The 23253-nt window shown below is 38.9% G+C and overlaps 6 protein-coding genes across 6 annotated transcripts; 5 read left to right on the top strand and 1 right to left on the bottom strand.

Moving 5' to 3' along the window:
- Window positions 1–599: 599 nt before the first annotated feature.
- VPS13 (membrane morphogenesis protein VPS13) lies at window positions 600–10025 on the top strand (the record flags this gene model as incomplete). Its single annotated transcript, XM_018366560.1, has 1 exon — window positions 600–10025. One exon carries the CDS (start codon window positions 600–602, stop codon window positions 10023–10025), a length of 9426 nt encoding a protein of 3141 aa, XP_018220399.1.
- A 276-nt stretch (window positions 10026–10301) lies between these two features.
- Window positions 10302–11099, top strand: SDH2 (succinate dehydrogenase iron-sulfur protein subunit SDH2; the record flags this gene model as incomplete). Its single annotated transcript, XM_018366559.1, has 1 exon — window positions 10302–11099. The coding sequence occupies one exon, from the start codon at window positions 10302–10304 to the stop codon at window positions 11097–11099; it is 798 nt and encodes a 265-aa protein (XP_018220398.1).
- A 544-nt stretch (window positions 11100–11643) lies between these two features.
- On the top strand, window positions 11644–12156 carry ATG10 (E2-like conjugating enzyme; the record flags this gene model as incomplete). Its single annotated transcript, XM_018366558.1, has 1 exon — window positions 11644–12156. The coding sequence occupies one exon, from the start codon at window positions 11644–11646 to the stop codon at window positions 12154–12156; it is 513 nt and encodes a 170-aa protein (XP_018220397.1).
- A 151-nt stretch (window positions 12157–12307) lies between these two features.
- On the bottom strand, window positions 12308–14293 carry FPS1 (Fps1p; the record flags this gene model as incomplete). Its single annotated transcript, XM_018366557.1, has 1 exon — window positions 12308–14293. One exon carries the CDS (start codon window positions 14291–14293, stop codon window positions 12308–12310), a length of 1986 nt encoding a protein of 661 aa, XP_018220396.1.
- Window positions 14294–15746: 1453 nt separating this feature from the next.
- On the top strand, window positions 15747–16517 carry RPL8B (60S ribosomal protein eL8; the record flags this gene model as incomplete). Its single annotated transcript, XM_018366556.1, has 1 exon — window positions 15747–16517. One exon carries the CDS (start codon window positions 15747–15749, stop codon window positions 16515–16517), a length of 771 nt encoding a protein of 256 aa, XP_018220395.1.
- A 1730-nt stretch (window positions 16518–18247) lies between these two features.
- Window positions 18248–23233, top strand: YBT1 (bile acid-transporting ATPase YBT1; the record flags this gene model as incomplete). The annotated part of the gene is made up of 1 exon (XM_018366555.1): window positions 18248–23233. The coding sequence occupies one exon, from the start codon at window positions 18248–18250 to the stop codon at window positions 23231–23233; it is 4986 nt and encodes a 1661-aa protein (XP_018220394.1).
- Window positions 23234–23253: the final 20 nt, after the last annotated feature.

The raw sequence follows: 23253 nt of genomic DNA, 5'->3' as shown, positions 1-23253 counted from the left end.
ACTTTGACCGGTAAGACCATAACCTTAGAGGTCGAGTCTTCTGACACGATCGACAACGTCAAGTCCAAGATTCAAGACAAGGAAGGTATTCCTCCAGACCAACAAAGATTGATTTTTGCTGGTAAGCAGTTGGAGGATGGTAGAACTTTGTCGGACTATAACATTCAAAAGGAGTCCACTCTGCACTTGGTCCTAAGACTAAGAGGTGGCAATTAAACTGACTCGCAATTCTTCGATATGCCTATATATATTTTCTTTTCTTTTTTTTTTGGTAGATGCTTCATAGAACACTAAATAAGTCTTCAAAAACAAATTGTTTTGTCTATTCATACTTGGGGTAGTAAACTCCGGCCTTGCTCCTCACTGATTATGACGTTATATACCAAACCATCCGGGTAACACAGTTCGTAGTGTATTGTTCCAAAGGGGATTTTTATAAAGGAGTAGAACTATTGATACAGCCCTCAAGTGTGTTCCGAACGCCAACACACACAACTACCGACCATTGAGCCAATTCCTTAACGCTATCTCACTTTCAACAGATAGGATACTGAACTACCAAAAAAGAAGAAAGCAGGAGAAAGGATAAGAACACTTAAATGTTAGAGTCTTTAGCTGCCAACTTGCTAAACCGATTACTAGGCTCATATGTGGAGAATTTCGACCCTGCCCAATTAAACGTTGGAATTTGGAGTGGTGACGTGAAACTAAAAAACCTGAAACTGAGAAAGGACTGTCTGGACTCGTTAGATTTGCCCGTAGATGTGAAATCTGGTATATTGGGTGATCTGGTATTAACGGTACCATGGTCAAGCTTGAAGAACAAGCCTGTGAAAATTATCATCGAAGACTGTTATTTGCTATGTTCACCACGCTCAGAAGATCACGAAAACGATGAAGAAATGGTAATGAGAGCATTCCGTTTGAAAATGAGGAAGCTGGCGGAATGGGAATTGACTAACCAGGCCCGCATATTCAGCAATCAATCAGAAACCTCTAACAAGGCATCTTCTGAAAAGATGAATGCTGGGTTCATGCAGTCTTTGACTACAAAGATTATAGACAATTTACAAGTTACCATAAAGAACATCCATTTAAGATACGAAGACATGGATGGAATTTTTACCACGGGTCCATCCTCTGTTGGGCTGACGTTGAATGAATTATCGGCAGTGTCCACAGATTCAAACTGGACGCCAAGTTTCATCGAGATTACTCAGAATATTACCCACAAACTATTAACTTTGAACTCGCTTTGTTTGTATTGGAATACAGATTCCCCGCCCTTAATTGCCGATGATGATCAAGATACGAGCTTAGACAACTTCGTGTCCAGTTTCAAAAGTATGATTTCATCCGACAATTCAACCCTACCCATGCACCAATACGTTCTGAAACCAGTCAGCGGGGTGGGAAAATTGAGCATCAACAAGCTTGGATCCACCGAGGAACAGCCCCATATCGATTTACAAATGTTTTATGATGAATTCGGTATAGAGCTAGACGATACGGAATATAATGATATCCTGCATGTCTTGTCCAGCATACAATTGAGGCAAATAACCAAAAAATTTAAAAAAGTTAGACCATCCTTCACCGCTACTGAGGATCCGATAGCATGGTTTAAATATATCGCATCATGTGTCGTTAACGAAATTCATGAAAAAAATAAAATGTGGACTTGGGAAAGTATGAAAGAAAAATGTGACCAACGGAGACTGTATACACAACTATGGGTTGAGAAACTGAAATTAAAAAGTTTAGAGACCCCGTTACGTGACCAAAATCAAGAGGCCCAACTGACTGAATTGCATAAAGATCTAACGTATGATGAGATCGTTCTCTTTAGATCTGTCGCCAAGAGGCAGTATGCGCAATTTAAACTGGGCATGAGTGAGGACTCGCCAACTCCCACTGCTAGCTCCCAAACTGAACCTCAATCTTCAAACAAGTCTGCGGTAAAGGGAAATGGCGGCTGGCTTTCTTCATGGTGGAACGGCAAACCCACTGATGAAGTGGACGAAGATTTAATAATGACCGAAGAGCAACGTCAAGAACTTTACGATGCCATTGAGTTCAACGAAAACGAAGATAAAGGCCCTATCCTACAGCTTCCTAGAGACAGAGTCGAACTTCGTGTGACAGGCCTACTGAGAAAGGGTTCATTTACTATACGGAAGAAAAAGCAAAATCTAAAGTTGGGTTCCATTGTTTTCGAAAATTGTAAAGTGGATTTCGCGCAAAGGCCTGATTCATTTTTAGCAAGCTTCCAGTTGAACAAGTTTGGTTTAGAAGATGGCTCACCTAACGCGTTGTACAAGCACATTATCAGCGTTAGAGGCACATCTGAGGATCAGCCACAAACTGAGGACCATGCCATTGAAGGAAAAGAGGAGGAGCCTTTATTACTTGCCGCATTTGAATGGAACCCGTTGAATGGATTAGCTGATTCGAGGCTCAACATAAAATTATTGGGGATGACTGTGTTTTATCACGTTCATTTTATTACAGAAGTTCACAAGTTCTTCAAGGCCTCTAATCAACACATGGAAACACTTGGTAATATTGTTAATGCTGCTGAGGCCACGGTAGAAGGTTGGACTACACAGACAAGAATGGGTATAGAATCGTTGTTGGAAGACCACAAAACAATAGACGTGACTTTGGACTTGCAGGCACCATTGATCATACTACCATTAGACCCACATAATTGGGACACTCCTTGCGCAATCATTGATGCCGGTCATATTTCCATAACTAGTGATTTAGTACCAAAGGAGAAAATAAAGGAAATAAAACAATTATCACCGGAGGAATATGACAAGATTGACGGAAATGAAATAAACAGGTTAATGTTCGATAGGTTCCAACTCTTATCGCACAATACCCAGATTTTTGTTGGCCCTGACATTCAATCGACTATAGGTAAGATCAACACACCCTCATCTACAAACGATTTCAGAATTTTGGATAAAATGAAATTAGAATTAACCATGGATATATCAATCTTGCCCAAAGCCTATAAACTACCTACGATAAGAGTATTTGGACATTTACCTCGGTTAAGCCTTTCCATAAATGACATTCAATACAAAACCATTATGAACTTGATCGCCAATTCCATCCCATCAATGATTGATGCAGAGCAAGAAAACAATGACTATACCAATTACTCTTTTACTGGTTCCGAACAAGAAACTAAGAAGCAAATTCAATCACAACTAAAAAGTACCTTGAAATTATTGTCAAATATGCAACCACTACAAATCCAACAGAAATTTATGGAAATACACTTCGATATTGATCAAGCCAAGATATCGTTCTTTCAGTGCATTAAGAATGACTCCAGAGACAGTGAAAAACTGATTGATATCTTATGCCAGAAATTGAATTTCAACTTTGATAAGAGGGCTAAGGAAATGAATCTTGATTTGAGAGTGCATTCATTAGATGTCGAAGATTTTATCGAGCAAACTGATAATAAAGATTTTAAAAACCTGATATCATCTAGTACTGAGAAGGTGGCAAGAACCCCCAAAGATTTGTTTACATTAAAGTACAAAAGAGCCCAGAGAATAGTGACTCATGATGATACTTTGATTGAATTATTTGATCAAGATATTGTCATGCATATGAGTGAATTACAAATGGTATTAACACCTAAATCCGTTTTGACGTTGATGAATTATGCAATGCTGACATTCACAGATCCAAATGCTCCAGAGATGCCAGCTGATGCCTTAAGACATAATAAAGAAGACAGAGAAGACGCACCACAAAAGATTAATATGAAAATTAAAATGGAGGCCGTTAACGTGATTCTAAATGATGACTCGGTAAAGATAGCTACTCTAGTTTTATCAGCAGGTGAACTTATGATGGTTTTATTACCGGAAAAATACAACATTAACTTGAAATTAGGCGGACTAGAGTTGACTGATGAAACCAACGAATCATTTTCTAGCGATTCGGTGTTCAGAAAAGTAATTCACATGAAAGATGAAGAGCTGGTCGAACTGACCTACGAATCATTTGATCCAGCTACTAACACCAAAGATTATGATTCATCCTTAAAATATTCTACTGGTTCTATGCACATTAATTTTATCGAAAGTGCTGTAAATAGAATAGTCAACTTCCTTACCAAATTTCAAAAATCCAAAGTTTCCTTTGATAGAGCTCGTCTTGCTGCATACAACCAAGCTCCCTCCATCGATGCCGTAAACAATATGAAGATGGATATCGTAATCAAGGCACCTATCATTCAATTTCCAAAGTTGGTAGGCACACACGAGAGCGAATATGATACTATGAGATTTTACTTGGGTGAATTTTTTATTCAAAATGTGTTTTCCGTGATCGATGACTCTCATAAAATAAATCATATCAAACTGGGTGTCCGAGAAGGTCAATTATCATCTGATTTGTTTTTTGATGGTTCAAGTCAAAAACTACATTTGGTAGAAAACATAGGTTTACTATTCAATATCGACCGGGATCCACTGCCACAAGATGATACTCCTGAGCTTAAAGTAACGAGTAATTTCGATTCATTTGCATTGGACTTAACAGAAAATCAGCTGGCTTACCTGCTGGAGATCTCCAGTAAAGTTTCGTCTGCCTTCAACATCGCAGAGGAGGACCCCAGCACATCAACAGGAAAAGACGCTGATAAAAGTCCATCTCCTGATCCAGTAACCTCCAGTAGCGAAAGTGAACGCGCGGTTACTCCTCAATCTTTACAAGAATCAGGTAATAGTAATATAAAGAATCCTGACCAAAAATACCTAGATTTCTCTTTCAAGGCCCCTAAGATCGCCCTCACTGTTTATAATAAGACAAAAGGTGTTACTTCTTTGGATGATTGTGGACTAACAAGAATTATATACCAAGACATCGGGTGTAATCTTGGTCTCAAGAATGATGGCACAATCGATGGCCAGGCTCATGTTGCAGCTTTCAGAATAGAAGATATTCGTAATATAAAAGATAACAAGCACACAGAATTGATACCAAAGAGTAGGAATAAGGAATATCAATTCGTAGCAAACATTAGCAGAAAAAATTTGGAATCCGGGCGTCTGCTGAACATTTCCATGACGATGGACAGTCCAAAAATGATTTTGGCAATGGATTATCTGCTTTCTCTTAAGGAATTTTTTGACGCGATCGTGTCTAACAAATCTGAGAGTAGTTCATATTATCCAGAAACTGCAAATCAAAAGACTGAAAATAAAGCAGTTGTTCAAAATGTAGAAGAAAGTGGTGATGCAACCAAAATTCAATATTCTATTAACGTCATTGAAACAGCTCTTATTCTACTTGCTGATCCATGCAACATAAATACCGAAGCTATATCCTTCAAAATTGGACAGTTTTTGGTAACGGACCAAAATATAATGACTGTAGCAGCAAATAACGTTGGTATCTTTCTGTTCAAAATGAATTCATCTGAAGAAAAATTGAGACTGTTGGATGATTTCTCATCTTCGTTAACCATCGATAAAAGAAATTCAACTCCTCAAACTTTATTAACAAATATACAGCTTTCTGTTCAGCCATTGTTGATGCGTATCTCGCTCAGGGATATCCGTCTAGCCATGGTAATATTTAAGAGAGTCACGACCCTGCTAAATAAGATGAAAGAACAGAAAAATGATGAAGAGGAAGAGGAGGTAACCGAGAAGATTCAATTCTCTCGTGAATTTGAAAGGAAATTAGCAGTCTTGGATCCAAGTATTTTGGGCGAGCGTAGTCAACCTAGCCAAATCACCGAATCCAAATCCATCGGAGAGCCTACTACAATTTTGAAAAACGAAATGTTTAATGCCGATTTGGGCGGTTTGAGACTTATCTTGATTGGTGACGTCCATGAAATGCCAATATTAGACATGAATATAAATGAAGTTACTGCTTCCGCAAAGGATTGGTCTACTGATTTTGAAGCCCTTGCTTCTTTAGAAACCTACGTTAATATATTCAACTATTCAAGATCTAGCTGGGAGCCACTTTTGGAGATGATCCCAGTAACATTCCATTTATCAAAGGGTCATTCTGAAATGGATCCTGCGTTCTCTTTCGACATTTTGACTCAAAGAGTTGCAGAAATTACACTTTCAGCCAAATCAATCGCAATGCTTTCTCATATTCCTGCGTCATTAACAGAAGAGTTGCCGTTAGCCTCCAGGGTATCCCAGAAGCCATATGAATTGGTGAACGATACAGAATTAGATTTTGATGTGTGGATAGAGGACAAAACGTCAGAGGCTAAAAACAATCTCGTGGTTTTGAAGGCAAACACCTCGTTGCCTTGGGAATTTGAAGATTGGAGAAGTATTAGAGAGAAACTAGACACTGATAAATCGAAAAATGTTTTAGGGGTTTGTGTTTCCGGACAAGAATATAAAACTGTAWTGAACATCGATGCCACAACAGAAGGAGAAAAATTACACGTTTTAAGCCCACCAAGGAATAACGTACATAACAGAATTGTTTGTGAGGCTAAATGTGATGAAAATAACGTGAAAATCATTACATTTAGATCAACCTTACTTTTGGAAAACACAACTTCGACTGGAATTGAACTTTTAGTGGAACTCAAAGATTCAGATAAACAATCTTTGATTTATGTTATTAATCCCCATGAGAGCAAATCCGTTCCTGTTGAATATGCCTATAATTCCGCTATTAGAATTAGACCAACATCAGAGGGTTCATATGATTGGTCGCAACAGACACTGTCTTGGAAAGACTTGTTAAGCAACCAAATGTCTATTTTCTGTCTTTCAAAGGAAGAACCTGACAAAAGGTTTCATTTCGAAGTTGGCGCAAAGTACGATGAAAGGGAACCGTTGGCTAAAATATTTCCTCATATGAAGATAGTAGTTTCTGCCTCTTTGATCATTGAAAACTTACTCCCAGCAGACATCAATTTTTCTATTTTCGATAAAAGAGAGGAAAAGAGAACAGATTTTTTGAAGACTGGAAAAACCATGGAAATACATCATATTTCTTTAGACAGTTTTCTCCTGATGTCTGTCCAACCACTGCAAGATGGTGCTTCAGCTTCAAAACCCTCTATTGTTAATACACCACACAAGAGTCCATTAAGCCCAGAAGAGTCGTTATCCTTGACTCTATCCGGAGGCCAGAATTTGCTTCTAAAATTAGACTATAAGAATATTGATGGAACAAGGTCAAAGGTCATAAGAATATACTCTCCTTATATCATTATGAATGCTACTGATAGAGAACTATACCTTCAAAGTAGTATTACAAATATTGCTCAGTCTAAGATTTTGCTTGAAAACGAAAAACGGTATACTATTCCGAAAATGTTCTCATTTGACAAAGAGAACGATAAAAGCAATAGAGCTCGTGTCAGATTCAAGGAGTCGGAGTGGAGTTCGAAGTTATCATTCGATGCCATAGGTCAATCGTTTGACGCATCAGTTAGTATAAAAAACAAGGAGCAAGAATCCAATTTGGGTATTAATATTAGCGAAGGTAAAGGGAAATATTTGCTAAGTAAAGTTATTGAGATTGCACCAAGATATATTATTAGCAATACTTTAAGTATCCCTATTGAAGTTTGTGAAACAGGATCCACAGACATTCAACAAATTGAACCAAGCATAACCAAACCTCTGTATAGGATGAGAAACGTTGTTAATAAGCAATTAGTGGTCAAATTCTTGGGTGGAGACTCCGATTGGTCGCAGCCATTCTTTATCAAGAATGTCGGTGTGACTTATTTAAAAGTTTTGAAAAATGCAAGTCACAAGCTTCTAAAAATTGAAATTCTTTTGGAGAAGGCGACAATATTCATAAGAATTAAAGATGGCAGTGACAGATGGCCATTTTCCATAAGGAATTTTAGTGATCATGACTTTATTTTTTACCAAAGAGATCCACAAAAGGTTAGTGATCCATACAAGGATGACAAATCTATCGAGCCATCGAACCGGAATTTCAAGCCAATATTTTACAGAATACCATCGAAAAGTATAATGCCTTATGCGTGGGACTTCCCAACAGCTAAGGAGAAATATCTAGTGATAGAATCAGGCACACGTACAAGAGAAGTTCGACTAGCCGAAATCGGTGAACTGCCACCATTGCGCCTAGACAGAAGGTCAAGAGATAATCCAGCTCCTATTGTTGGTTTACATGTTGTTGCTGATGATGACATGCAAGCTTTAGTTATTGTTAACTACAAGACCAATATCGGGTTATATAAATTGAAAACTGCAGCTGCGGCTAGCAATTCTTCGGCTTCGGTAAATAGTTCAGCAACCGACGGATTTGTGCAAAAGGATGAGGACGAAAAGGTAAGCACACAAGTGGTTGTTTCGTTCAAAGGTGTCGGAATATCATTAATTAACGGCCATTTACAGGAACTACTGTATGTAAACATGAGAGGAATTGAAGTGAGATATAATGAATCTAAAGCGTATCAATCATTCAGTTGGAAGTTGAAGTGGATGCAAATTGATAACCAGCTATTTTCAGGGAATTATTCAAATATTTTATATCCAACTGAAATCCCTTACTCGGAAAAGGAAATTGAAAATCATCCTGTGGTGTCAGGTTCGATTTCTAAAGTTAATGATTCATTGCAAGCTGTTCCTTACTTTAAGCACGTCACTTTGCTGATTCAAGAATTTTCCATACAATTAGATGAGGATATGTTGTACGCTATGATGGATTTCATCAAATTCCCAGGGTCCCCATGGATTATGGATTCAAAGGCGTATAAATACGATGAAGAGATTCAGCTACCTGATGTTTCCGAACTGAAGGCTGCTGGCGATATTTATTTTGAGATCTTCCATATTCAACCAACCGTCTTGCACCTCTCCTTTATACGATCTGATGAAATTAGCCCAGGCTTGGCTGAAGAAACTGAAGAGTCATTTTCGTCATCATTATACTACGTCCATATGTTTGCTATGACACTGGGTAATGTTAATGACGCACCTGTCAAGGTGAACTCTTTGTTCATGGATAATGTAAGAGTCCCACTGCCAATATTAATGGACCATATTGAGAGACACTATACTACCCAATTTGTGTACCAAATTCATAAGATCCTGGGATCTGCGGATTGTTTTGGTAACCCAGTCGGTCTCTTTAACACCATTAGTTCTGGGGTTTGGGATTTATTCTATGAACCATACCAAGGTTACATGATGAATGATAGACCTCAAGAGATTGGTATACATTTAGCGAAAGGTGGACTAAGCTTTGCCAAGAAGACCGTTTTTGGTCTTTCCGACAGTATGTCCAAATTTACAGGGTCGATGGCGAAAGGTTTATCCGTGACACAAGATCTAAAATTTCAAAAGGTTAGAAGATTGCAACAAAGAGTTAATAGAAATAACAGAAACCCCTTGGCCAACTCAGCTCAGTCATTTGCTAGTACCCTAGGAAGTGGTTTAAGTGGTATAGCGTTAGATCCATACAAATCCATGCAAAAGGAAGGTGCCGTCGGGTTCTTCAAAGGCCTCGGTAAAGGTATGATCGGACTGCCAACTAAGACAGCCATTGGATTCCTGGATCTCACAAGTAATCTAAGTCAAGGTGTGAAAAGCACGACCACAGTGCTTGACATGCAAAAGGGCAGCAGAGTGCGTTTACCAAGGTACGTAGATCACGACCAGATCATCAAATCATATGATCTACGGGAGGCTCAAGGACAATACTGGCTCAAGACTGTTAACGGAGGAATATTTATGAAAGATGAATACCTGTCACACGTCATCTTGCCCGGCAAAGAACTGGCGGTAATTGTGTCTATGCAACACATAGCCGAGGTACAAATGGCCACGCAAGAACTGATGTGGAGCACGGGCTATTCGTCCATCCAGGGAATTACTTTGGAAAGATCCGGCCTCCAGATCAAACTCAAGTCCCAATCCGAATACTTCATCCCTATCAGTGACCCTATGGAACGCCGGTCTCTGTACAGAAATATTGCTATTGCCGTCAGAGAGTACAATAAGTACTGTGAATCCATATTGTGATGACATATTAAAAGTATATATCCGTTTTTACACACTATTTAGCTACGTTTCAACCGTATTATTGTAACTCCGCACGGCCGTATCTCAGAAAAGCTCGCAGCGCGCAAAAGGCGGCCTCGCATTGGCCCACTGACCTCCGGAGTAAAAAGGGCAATCTTATATAAGGGGATTAGCGACTTTGCAGGGGATGCTGAAAAGCGATAGATAAGAGAATAGAATAGAAAGAAATAGTTGAGCTATACTCTCTCAAAAACTAGAGTATACATATTTATAGAGATGTTGAACGTGCTATTGAGGAAGAACGCCTTTGGTCTAGTGGGTAGAAAAGGGCTGGCAACCGCCGCTGCCGCTGCCAAGCATACCCCTAGAATGAAGACCTTCAAAGTTTACAGGTGGAATCCGGATGAGCCCAGTGCTAAACCTCGCTTACAGGCTTATCAAGTGGATTTGAACGATTGTGGGCCTATGGTATTGGATGCGTTGCTGAAGATCAAAGACGAACAAGATGCTACCCTAACCTTTAGAAGGTCATGTAGAGAAGGTATTTGTGGTTCATGTGCCATGAACATTGGTGGTAGAAATACTTTGGCTTGTATATGTAAGATCGATCAGAACGAATCCAAACAACTAAAGATTTACCCCTTGCCTCATATGTTCATTGTCAAGGATTTGGTGCCTGATTTGACTAATTTTTATCAGCAATACAAATCTATTCAGCCTTACTTGCAGAGAACATCGTATCCAAAGGATGGAACAGAAGTGCTGCAGAGTATTCCGGACCGCAAGAAATTAGACGGTCTGTATGAATGTATTTTGTGTGCATGTTGTTCTACTTCATGTCCATCTTACTGGTGGAACCAGGAGCAGTATTTGGGGCCCGCCGTTCTAATGCAAGCTTATCGTTGGCTCATTGACTCGAGAGACCAAGCTACAAAGGCAAGGAAAGCCATGCTGAACAACTCCATGTCTTTATACAGATGTCACACCATTATGAACTGTACCAAAACCTGCCCAAAGGGTTTGAATCCTGGTTTGGCTATTGCTGAAATTAAGAAATCTTTGGCGTTTGCCTAGCTGATACAAAATAACAATAACCGTGGAAAGCTCAGTCAATTGTATTTCAGGATGATTTTAGACATCTATTTTTATCATCATATTCAAGGTCGAAATTTCGGCCGTCATTCCTACAACTTACACTCCGTGTATTTCTGTTTACTCTCCTTTATGACTACTATTTATTTATCATTGGCAATGTTGTGATGCTGCCTGTATCTATGTCCATTTAGACTACGAGGTTCCTTGGTTTTTCAGGGCTTTTTTGTTATTAGGGATGTGTTCATCTTCTACTTTTTTGGAGTATATTTCAACCTCTACTCCCTTATTTATTCATTTTATAACTATTTATTATTTTAATACACGCGTAATACCTAAAGGTTTTTAAGAGGGACGCTCTGTATTTCTTATCTTTTATGTCGCATCTTTTTTATTATATCAAGAGTATGTTTTTTACATTTTGTTCCGTACTTTAAACTTAAATATTAAATAGAAGTGAAAAGAAAAACGATTGAACAAAAGAGAACAGACCATATGGAACATTTGGAAAAAGCAACCAAATGAAATGATAGAGTATGAAGAGTGGCAAAGACAACTAAGATCATTATATGGTTCCCAGATTTTCCAAAATTGGGCTCTTTGTCAAGAAATTCGTCTAGTTGATGATAAAAATGCAGTCTTTCTATGTTTGAAGCCTACTCACAAGCTTCAAGAAAGCGCTAAGATTATAGAAAACAAATCATTGGATCATATAGAACTATATCTTACGTATTCAAAAATTTATAGTGAACCCTTACTGCTTTTACGAATATGGGAAGAAAAAAGTTCAGAAGATATATTAATGACCAGATTAATGTTTCCCTGTAAGGTCGAATCTTTACTGGGTGTCGAGGGCAAGTTCCAGCTGGGGTTAGACACTTTCATCGATATAGGAAATACTGCTTGGTACTCTTTCCATCCATGTGATACGTCAAGCATAGTCGGTGACCAGGAAGCATTCAGGCCAACTTACTTAAGACGATGGACCAGTATTTTCGTATTTAGTTGGTTAGGCTATGAGGACTGTAGTTATACTTAGAATATGTGCTGTTGAAAAAGTACTATGCAACCATCTACATACAGATATCTATATACCTCTTTGTACAAATTTATATAAACAACGCCAAGGGGTGCTCTTTTAGAAACAGTCCTCCATCGTTTTTATAGCATCCTTTTCTCTTCCTTTTCCGCTACGTTACTTTCTTTAAATTCCCGAAATGAGAATCTTCTGAAGATATATCAGACAATCCCATGGAATCTGTGGTAGTCGCACCTAGTGAAGCTGTTTCGATAGAATCCTCTTCTTCAAGAATGGTTGGTATACCTCCGAACGTTCTTTTACCACGCTGAACAGACTTAAATTGAACTTTCTTTTCACCAGCTTCATTTTCGTTGTCTGAAATGGATGACTTAGTTTTTGTCTTTTGAAGAGCCATTCTTTCACCGAACTCGTCGTCATCGTCATCGTTGTTGTAGGAGAAATCACTCAAGTCCGATGTTCTTCTAGCTCTGTTTCTCTTTTTCCAACCGGGTCTTCTGAACCAAGCTCTCATTATCATTTCCTTATAGACTGGTAAAGACCAATTGACTGGAGATTCATGACCCTGATAAATACAAACATCATAAACCAGCCCGCCCATTAATGCACCAAGAAATGGACCTACCATAGGTACCCAAAAGAAATGATGGTGGTGTATCCAAAGCATTCTATGGTCAAATCCAACAGCGTACAAGGCGAGACGTGGGCCTAAGTCACGAGCCAAATTCATTGCTGTACCCGTTTGATAGGCCATGGAGGCATTTATGACAAAAATTAGAATGAACATCATTAACGGGAAAACATCGGATGACAAACATGTATAAGGATCGGTCAACGCAAATGTACCAGCTTGCAACATAGCCCCACATAGAAATTCGGAAAAAAATTGTCTTCCTGAACTTAAATAAGGCTTTGGAAAAACACAAAACATTCCCGCAACACTTTCGCTTATCCATATATCGCCGTATGCCTCTTGTAGCACTCTTTTATACCAAATAAACAAAATCAAAGCACCCGTAAAGGCCCCGATCAGTTGTCCAGCAAAATAATAGGGCACCTTCTTTAGGGGGAAACCTCTATATACCAGATTTGCCAATGTAATAGATGGATTCAAATGAGCACCGGAGATAGCACTACCACCAGCACAGAAATATCCCATCACGACGGCAGCAGCCCAACCCAGTGCCACATCGTCAAACGTACCGCCTGCAACAGAAGATACTAGCGAAGTTAGACTCTTCATAGTTTCTATCGTTTCTGCGGAGGAATCGGTGACTTTAATATTATCCAGAGCTGAATTGAAGTTGTCTTGCTGTATTTTGCCCGCAACATTGACTTGACATACGACGGCACTACCGAAAATAATCATAACCATTGTTCCCATAAATTCAGCCAGAAATTCCTTCAAGTAAGTGTTTTTCACCGAAGACCATTTGTTGATCGGATGGTACGTGGAAGGCAAAACTGTTGGAGTTTGAGGATTCTGGTACAGCGTTTTTGGCTTCACCATAATAGGAACGCTACGTGGCGGCTCGTTATTTTCCATATTGGTTTGAGCGCCAGTAGTCCTTGCATTTGTAGCGCCCGTAGTGGCGCTGTGACCAGTGTTGCTCTCAGCCCTTGATCTGCTCCTTCTTCTCGACAGATGCGACTCCGGTATAGTATACGCGTCATCTCCATTCTTATAAAAATCCTCGACGTTAAGTACGTTCGCTGATACGGTGGTTTGGCCTCTTGGTCTGAATGCTCTATTACTACTTGCACTTGGCGGACCGTTATCTTTATGGTTCGTGTCTTGTGTGTTTATGTACGCGTTAGGAACGACCTCCTGGATCGGGAAAGAGGGCCCACTTCCTACAGAATACTGTGGGACGTATGTAGGTGTGGGAAGCGCGCTTTGTTGCGACGGTCTATAATCTTGCATCTCATAGTCATAACCATCATCGTTGTCCCCATCATTACCGTTACCAGGGCTACCATTATTATTGTGACCGTTGGAATGATGATGTGAGGGTTGTGAGGAAGAACGTCCTTCGTCCGATGAGCGTCTATTATGAGATTGTTTTCTAGAACTCTCATGAGTGTGGACTGATTCATTGGACAGAAAATCGTTTAAGGCCTTTTGAGGATTACTCATGTCTTCTGATGCATTAGGATGTACCGTCGGATACACTTACTGGAGAAAAGAATAAAATAACAACCGATGCTTATTTGGGCAATGGGCGTGGCAACGTGTTTGTTTATTTATAATTCCATCTTTTTCTTTTTCCTGATGAAAAAATGAAGATTCTTGTTCCATCGTTTTTTCGCAAAAGGGGCCCGAACTAACAATCTCCACATTCACATACTCCCCCGCTTTCTAGTTTTTCTTGAAATCGCACATTCTCTGTATGAGATCGACCTGGAATAAAGGAAGCTGCTTAAAGCTGCCTCTGTTGGAACGGCACTTTTGAGTTTCTGCCCAATAGAGTTGCATCTTTAGCGCTTGGAACTTACCGAAGTCCATTTATCTTCCTAGTTAGCCACTGTGGGGTTTATTAACCCGACGCGAATACTCCAACACGCAAGTAGCCACCAGCTTTGACGCAGAAACCTCAGAACTGTTAACCCCCATATCCTTGCCATTCCTTGCTCTTGTACGCCACCCCACACTTGCCTGCTATTGATGTTCAATTTGCGGGAGATGTCTCGAATGATTCCTTAAGGTTGCTTCAACGCGTCTCCCTGAAACACACGTACAGGGCCATGCACCACGCCGCCTGGTGACTATAGGTACTGTGTTCCTAGCAAAGAGCTGCCGCAATCCTTTTTCGGCGAGTTTCTTGATTTCAACAAATAACCGCCGAAGCGTATTACCGAAAAGAACACGCCCTGGACCACCCACAATTTCACTGCATATCTTGTCGTTACTTTATGAACTGTACATATTATATTACTGTATTACCGGCTCTCCCGACATCATTAATATGCGATTTCATAGGGGTAGTATTTTCCAATTTTCCCACGTGCCAAAACTTCTCTCTTGCTTGTCATTCTAGAAGAAATGTCACCTTTCTACAAGTAACTTTTATTGGGGAAAACAAATGCTGTCGCTACACAAACTCAGTAGCACCGTGAAGTACGTCACCAACTAAATAGCCATATCCTGCAGCAAGAGAGGAGACTCCTATGATTTATAGATTTTCAGAATTCGCAAGCAGCTTGCAGAAAGTGTTGCTGTGCCGCCAATGTTGACTCTCTACTTCACCTTCTTAATTTATAGCAATCTATCCTGTTCTAATCTCCACATTTTCTCTCCTTGCCTGTTTCCTGATCAATTAACATCCGTACATTTTATGACTGTCTTTCAAAACTTTATAGAATTTTTAACCTTCCGGGACTCGGCATAAAAAAAGTCGCATGTACCTGGCCGCTTGATCACCTCGTACGAGGCAACGCATTGAAACTTTTCCCCATCTCGAGCCATAGGAATAACAATATAACTGTAATGTCATTGCAAATGTTGAAGTGTTATTAGAGATGCGCATGTTGGAGTTTGTTATTATTTTGCTTTTTTCCAAATAGGTGAACACGATAATCGAAAAGAAAAGATGGCTCCAGGTAAGAAAGTTGCTCCAGCTCCATTCGGTGCTAAGTCCACCAAGTCTAACAAGACCAGAAACCCATTGACTCACTCCACCCCAAAGAACTTTGGTATTGGTCAAGCCGTCCAACCAAAGAGAAACTTGTCTAGATACGTCAAATGGCCAGAATATGTCAGACTACAAAGACAAAAGAAGATCTTGTCTATCAGATTAAAGGTTCCTCCAACCATTGCTCAATTCCAATACACTTTGGACAGAAACACTGCTGCTGAAACCTTCAAGTTGTTCAACAAGTACAGACCAGAAACTGCTGCTGAAAAGAAGKAAAGATTGACCAAGGAAGCTGCCGCCATTGCTGAAGGTAAATCCAAGCAAGACGCTTCTCCAAAGCCATTCGCCATCAAGTACGGTTTGAACCACGTTGTCTCTTTGATCGAAAACAAGAAGACCAAGTTGGTTTTGATCGCTAACGATGTCGACCCAATTGAATTGGTCGTTTTCTTACCAGCTTTGTGTAAGAAGATGGGTGTTCCATACGCTATCGTAAAGGGTAAGGCCAGATTAGGTACTTTGGTTAACCAAAAGACCTCCGCCGTCGCTGCTTTGACTGAAGTCAGAGCCGAAGACGAAGCTGCTTTGGCTAAGTTGGTTTCCACCATCGATGCTAACTTCGCTGACAAATACGACGAAGTCAAGAAGCACTGGGGTGGTGGTGTCCTTGGTAACAAGGCTCAAGCCAAGATGGACAAGAAGACCAAGACTTCTAGTTCCGCTTAAATTCATATGTAGGATTTCGAACATCATAATATAACTATATTTTGTATAATTATTTAATTCCCATTCTCTTTTGTATGAATCTTCCAACACAATAAAAAACCAACAGTTATACTCTTAATTCCGAAGTTGATTTATTATTGCAGTTATTAAGATGTGTAATAGCGGGGGAGATGCTGGTAGATCACCTTTTACGGATAAAATAGCCGCCGAGGTCTTTTCGAAAACATATATAAAGGTCAACAGACATATCGATTTCATCCTTTTTCCATCTACACCTTTGTTCTTCTTTGTTCAATTTAGTATCTGAACTACTACTATAGGAAACTGCGAGCTACCACACGCCAAAAAAAGTAAATAGAAAAAGAAAAGATACGAACAACAAACGATGTCGATCGAAGAGATAGATTTTTATAACATCAACGGGGCAAAAACATCCACTGTTATCCCAAGCAGGAAGAAATTTCACAAAAGAGCTTTAGACGAAAAAAGGTCCCTGTATGTTGGGAATCTTCCCAAAGACTGCCGTAAACAGGATCTCAGGGAATTGTTTGAACCAAGTTTTGGTAAGATAACAGTTAATATGCTGAAGAAAAAACAACCCAAGAAACCGTTGAGAATCTTTGCATTTATAGAGTTCGAAGAAAGTGTAGATTTGGAAAAAGCGAAAGAAAAAATGAACGGCAAAACATTCAGGGATAAGAAAATTGTAATTGAAAGCATCTTAACGAAGGAGGAGAAGAACTTCGAAAATGCTAATAACAAGACAGTCACAACGAACGCAAAAACTGTTCCAGGCTCCAAACCTTTGTCCGTACATACTCTGTACATTAAAAATATTCCACTGAAGTCAACAAATGAAGAACTGGCTGAAATTTTTGGTGTTGCCCCTAAAAATGTTAGTTTCGTAAGAAGGCAATTGGTCGACTTGAAGACCAACAAAGTCTTCTTTTCCGACGAATTTCACACAGGCGAAGCCTTTATCAGATTTGACAGCTTGGCCTCGGAATGTGACATTGGAAAGAAATGTCAAGAGTTCGAAGGTCAAAAAACAAGCAATGGTAGGGTATTATTGGTAAAGGTAGCTTCCGCCAAGAAAAACGGAAAGGACCAATATGCAGATGATAACGCGGAAAAAAAATAAAATTTATAGAGGAGAGAATTACTCATTCATTACTTCAATTTATTTCCTAGCACTCGAAGAACCATTAGCAGTACTCCTTACTGCTTTAAAAAAATGTGTCATACATACGTATCATCTTAATCCTGCTGCCCTTTTTTTTTTTTTTTTTTTTTTTTGTGTAAAGAACGTACACCGTGACTAATAAAGTGTATAAAATTTTCAGATAAGACATATCAATTAAACACCAGACCTCTTCCTATTTTCCCGCATTATTTAAATACAGTAAATCCTTCTCCAAATAACATACACCTGTGATCTTTCCGAAAAAAACAACTGGAAAAAGAAGGCATAATTTATCCACGCCGCCTGTTACTTTTATCCTTGTTTTATTTCACTACATCGCATTTATCTTTTTGTTACATTGTACTTCCCCAGAATTTGTAGGGATTACAACTTTTTGCCTTATTTGTTTAATAGTTTCATCAGTTAACCTCGCGGTTTTATTCTTTACACACCACTGATTTTAGATACATTTCTAAGATTAAGCTGTTCAGGACCAGATACCAAAAAGAGGATACTGAAACAGAAAAATCAAACCAACACTGAAAATATGCAACGCACACTCAATTCAACGAGGCCTGACCAACGATTTTGGTTTTACGATGACGTAACCCAGTACGGTAGAATAAAATATTTAAATTACTATACTCCCTTAATACTGGCAACATTTACGGTGTTGTTTGTAACTTATAACATATGGAAACATTATTACCATTACAATGTACTACATTTGAAACAAAAAAACCCAATTGAGGAACTTTTATATTCTTCCACCGACGAAGACGAACACAGTCCGTTGATAAACAATAATACCACTACAACGAACTACGTTGACGTTAACACTAAAAAAGACGAGTTGAAAAATAGACATTTCTCTCTGGAAAAGCTTAAATCGGTTAAATTAAACGGTGAACCTCACGGGGAGCCCGAGTTGATTAGAAGAGGTTTTATTGAAAAGTCAAGAATTATCTTGGAATTTCTTTTGGTTCTTTCGCAAGTTATAATACATTCTTTCATCCTATTGCACTACGTCAACAACAATTCGGAGTTTACTCAGCGAAGTACTGTTACCGGTTTAGTGGAATGGTGTTTATTGTTTGTCATTGTTTCTTTGCGTCTAGTGAATGTCAATCAAAATTTCAAACTGATAAACAAATATCCCGGGAATTTATGGTCTGTGTCGTTTATAAACTATTTGATCCTGTTCTGCTCTATGATTTTACCCTTCCGTTCAATTTTCATTCATCATATCAATGCTTCTGTATTAAGAAAGTATTACATTTCACAAATATCAATCAACTTGGTACTTTTCCTATTGCTCTTTTTTGCCAAAATAAGAAACAATTTCGCCGTCATCTACAAAACTGATAGCTGGATTACGCCATCTCCAGAACCAGTAACTTCTATTGCTGGTTTCATCTGCTGGGCCTGGTTGGACGGCTTTGTTTGGAAAGCGCACAATGTGAGTATCAAAGTCAAAGATATTTGGGGGTTAATGATGCAGGATTATTCCTTCTTTGTTGTGAAAAAGTTCAGATACTTCGTCGATCATAAGGTGAAGAGGAAGCGTATTTTTTCCTTGAATCTTTTCTTTTTCTTCTCGAATTATCTGGTACTACAATGCTTTTGGGCGTTTTTAGGCAGTGTTCTATCTTTCGTTCCAACCGTCTTATTAAAGAGAATATTGGAATATGTTGAAGATCAATCATCCGCTCCTTCAAACCTAGCCTGGTTTTACGTCACCATTATGTTTGTAGGTAGAATCTTAGTAGCCGTTTGCCAAGCACAAGCTTTATTCTTTGGTAGAAGAGTTTGTATCAGAATGAAAAGTATCATTATTTCTGAAATCTACACGAAGGCTTTGAGAAGAAAAATTTCTACCAACAAGACCAAACCTGCAGCTGAAGATCCGCAAGCAATTAATGACCAAAAAAGTATCAACGGTGATGAAGAATCCACTTCTTCCGCCAATCTTGGGGCAATTATTAATTTGATGGCTATTGACGCTTTTAAAGTCTCCGAAATTTGCGGATACTTACACTCATTTTTGGAGGCTTTCGTTATGACTATTGTAGCCCTTGTATTATTATACCGTCTATTAGGTCTTGCTGCAATCTTGGGTGTCTTGATCATTGTGGCCATGCTCCCATTAAATTACAAGCTCGCCAAGTACATAGGTGATTTGCAAAAGAAGAATTTAGCCGTTACCGATAACCGTATTCAAAGATTAAACGAAGCATTCCAAGCCATAAGAATCATCAAATATTTTTCATGGGAAGAAAATTTTGAAAATGATATTAAAGCTATCAGGGAAAATGAGTTGTCTTTGCTATTAATGAGATCCATTGTTTGGTCAATTAGTTCTTTTGTTTGGTTTGTTACCCCAACTATCGTAACAGCTGCTTCATTCGCTTACTATATTTACGTTCAAGGCGAGGTATTAACTACTCCAGTTGCTTTCACCGCACTTTCTCTATTCACACTTTTGAGAGATCCATTGGACCGTTTGTCTGATATGTTAAGTTTTGTCGTCCAATCAAAGGTCTCATTAGATAGAGTCCAAGATTTCTTGAACGAAAAGGATACAGCGAAGTACGATCAGTTGACTATAGATCCTAATGGGAAAAGGTTTGCTTTTGAAAACTCCACTATTTCTTGGGATAAGGATAATCAGGATTTCAAATTGAAGGACTTAAACATTGAATTCAAAACCGGTAAACTGAATGTTGTTATCGGCCCTACTGGTTCTGGTAAAACATCTCTATTGATGGCACTACTGGGAGAAATGTATCTACTAAATGGTAAGGTTGTTGTTCCTGCTTTAGACCCAAGGCAAGAATTAGTCGTGGAAGCAAATGGAACAACCAATTCTATTGCTTACTGTTCACAAGCTGCCTGGTTGCTAAATGATACTGTAAAAAGCAACATTCTATTCAATAGTCAATTTAATGAGACAAGATATAAAGCCGTTATTGAAGCATGTGGATTGAAGCGTGACTTCGAAATTTTGAAAGCTGGTGACTTGACAGAAATTGGTGAGAAAGGTATTACTCTATCTGGTGGTCAAAAGCAAAGAGTTTCTCTTGCCAGAGCCTTGTATTCCAACGCAAGACATGTTCTTTTGGATGATTGCTTAAGTGCAGTTGATTCTCACACTGCTTCATGGATTTACGATAATTGTATTACTGGCCCACTAATGGAAGATAGAACATGTATTTTGGTTTCTCACAACATTGCATTGACACTTAGAAATGCCGAGCTAGTTGTATTACTGGAAGACGGTAGAGTTAAAGACCAAGGTGACCCAATAGACATGTTACAGAAAGGTCTATTCGGCGAAGACGAGTTAGTAAAAAGCAGTATTTTATCGCGAGCAAATTCTTCCGCTAATTTAGCCGCAAAAAGTAGCACCAGCTTAAATAACCTCCCAGTTGCGAAAGAACTACCAATTAGCATGAATAACAACTCCCCATTATTTGAAGTATCAAATCTTCAAAAACCTTTGAGAACAGAAGCCGAACGTGCAGAAGATGGCAAATTAATTGAAGAAGAAACAAAGGAAGAGGGTGTAGTTAGTATGGACGTCTATAAATGGTATTTGAAAATTTTTGGTGGCTGGAAGATCGTTGCGTTTTTAGCTTCCTTATTCTTAGTCTCCCAACTTTTGTATATCGGACAGTCATGGTGGGTCCGTGCCTGGGCATCCCACAATGTTATTGCTAAGATTGTTCCTATGGCTCAACGCGCTATCGCCTTTATCTCCAAGGATGCCAGCCATCTGCTAGACTGGAGAGGCTCATTTCAGGTAGGCATAATGTCAAATGGAAGCGAGCCCACTGGTAAACACTCTACAATGTATTATCTCATTTTGTATTTGATCATTGGTTTAGCCCAATCGTTATTGGGAGCCGGTAAGACTATTCTAAATTTTGTTGCTGGTATCAATGCATCAAGAAAAATTTTCAACATGATACTAAACAAGGTGTTACATTCAAAATTAAGGTTTTTCGATGCTACCCCAACTGGTAGAATTATGAACAGATTTTCCAAGGATATCGAGGCTGTTGATCAAGAATTGACACCTTATATCCAAGGTGCCTTCTATTCGCTTATTGAATGTCTGTCTACAGTCATATTAATCACATTTATCACTCCACAATTCTTGTCTGTTGCGATTGTTGTCTCAATAATGTATTACTTTATTGGGTACTTTTACATGGCAGGCTCTCGTGAATTGAAGAGGTATGAGGCTATCTCTAGATCACCCATTTATCAACACTTCTCAGAAACTCTTGTTGGTGTCACAACAATTCGTKCATTCGGTGATGAAGGAAGATTTATGCAAGAGAACTTACAAAAAATTGATGAAAACAACAAACCGTTCTTTTATTTGTGGGTCGCTAATCGTTGGTTGGCCTTCAGAATAGATATGATTGGGTCTTTGGTCATCTTTGGCGCTGGGTTGTTTATATTATTCAATATCGATCATCTAGACTCTGGTATGGCTGGTATATCGCTGACATATGCAATCTCCTTTACTGAAGGTGCCTTATGGTTAGTGAGACTGTATTCTGAAGTAGAGATGAATATGAACTCCGTTGAAAGAGTGAAAGAGTATATGGAAATTGAGCAAGAACCATACAATCAACACAAAGAAGTGCCACCACCACAATGGCCACAAGACGGTAAAATCGAAGTCAATGATCTGTCGTTACGTTATGCACCAAACTTACCTAGAGTGATTAAAAATGTTTCATTTTCTGTTGACGCCCAGTCTAAGGTTGGTATTGTTGGCAGAACAGGTGCTGGTAAATCCACAATCATTACGGCTTTGTTTAGATTCCTGGAACCCGACACGGGCCATATTAAGATCGATAATATCGATATTTCTGGTGTTGATTTGCAAAGATTGCGTCGTTCTATAACTATTATTCCACAAGATCCAACTTTGTTTTCAGGGACAATCAAGTCCAATTTAGATCCATATAATGAATTCAGTAACCAAAAGATCTTTGAGGCTCTAAAACGTGTTAATCTAGTCAGCGAAGAACAATTACAACAGGGAACCGAAAGAGAGGTGACCAATGATACCTCATCAGCCGACTCAGAAAATGTTAATAAATTTTTGGATTTGGAAAGTGAGGTTAGTGAAGGTGGGTCCAACTTGTCACAAGGACAACGTCAATTGATGTGTCTTGCGAGATCTTTGCTAAGAAGTCCAAAGATCATCTTACTAGATGAGGCTACAGCTTCCATTGATTATAGTTCAGACGCAAAGATTCAAGAAACCATAAGGAAGGAGTTCCAAGGAAGCACAATATTAACTATCGCACATAGACTAAGATCTGTCATTGATTATGACAAGATCTTGGTTATGGACGCTGGTGAAGTTAAAGAATATGATCATCCATATTCGTTATTGCTAAATAAACAAAGTATTTTTTACAGTATGTGTGAACATAGTGGAGAACTGGAGATTTTAGTGGAATCAGCTAAAAAGGCCTTTGTAGAGAAACTGAACTCTAAGAAAGACTGATCGAAATAAAAAAATATCAA

The sequence above is a fragment of the Saccharomyces eubayanus genome, chromosome XII (assembly GCF_001298625.1).
Source record: "Saccharomyces eubayanus strain FM1318 chromosome XII, whole genome shotgun sequence".
Lineage (NCBI taxonomy): Eukaryota > Fungi > Ascomycota > Saccharomycetes > Saccharomycetales > Saccharomycetaceae > Saccharomyces > Saccharomyces eubayanus.
The sequence above is the reverse complement of the archived record's forward strand: the minus strand, read 5'-3'. Positions and strand labels throughout refer to the sequence as shown.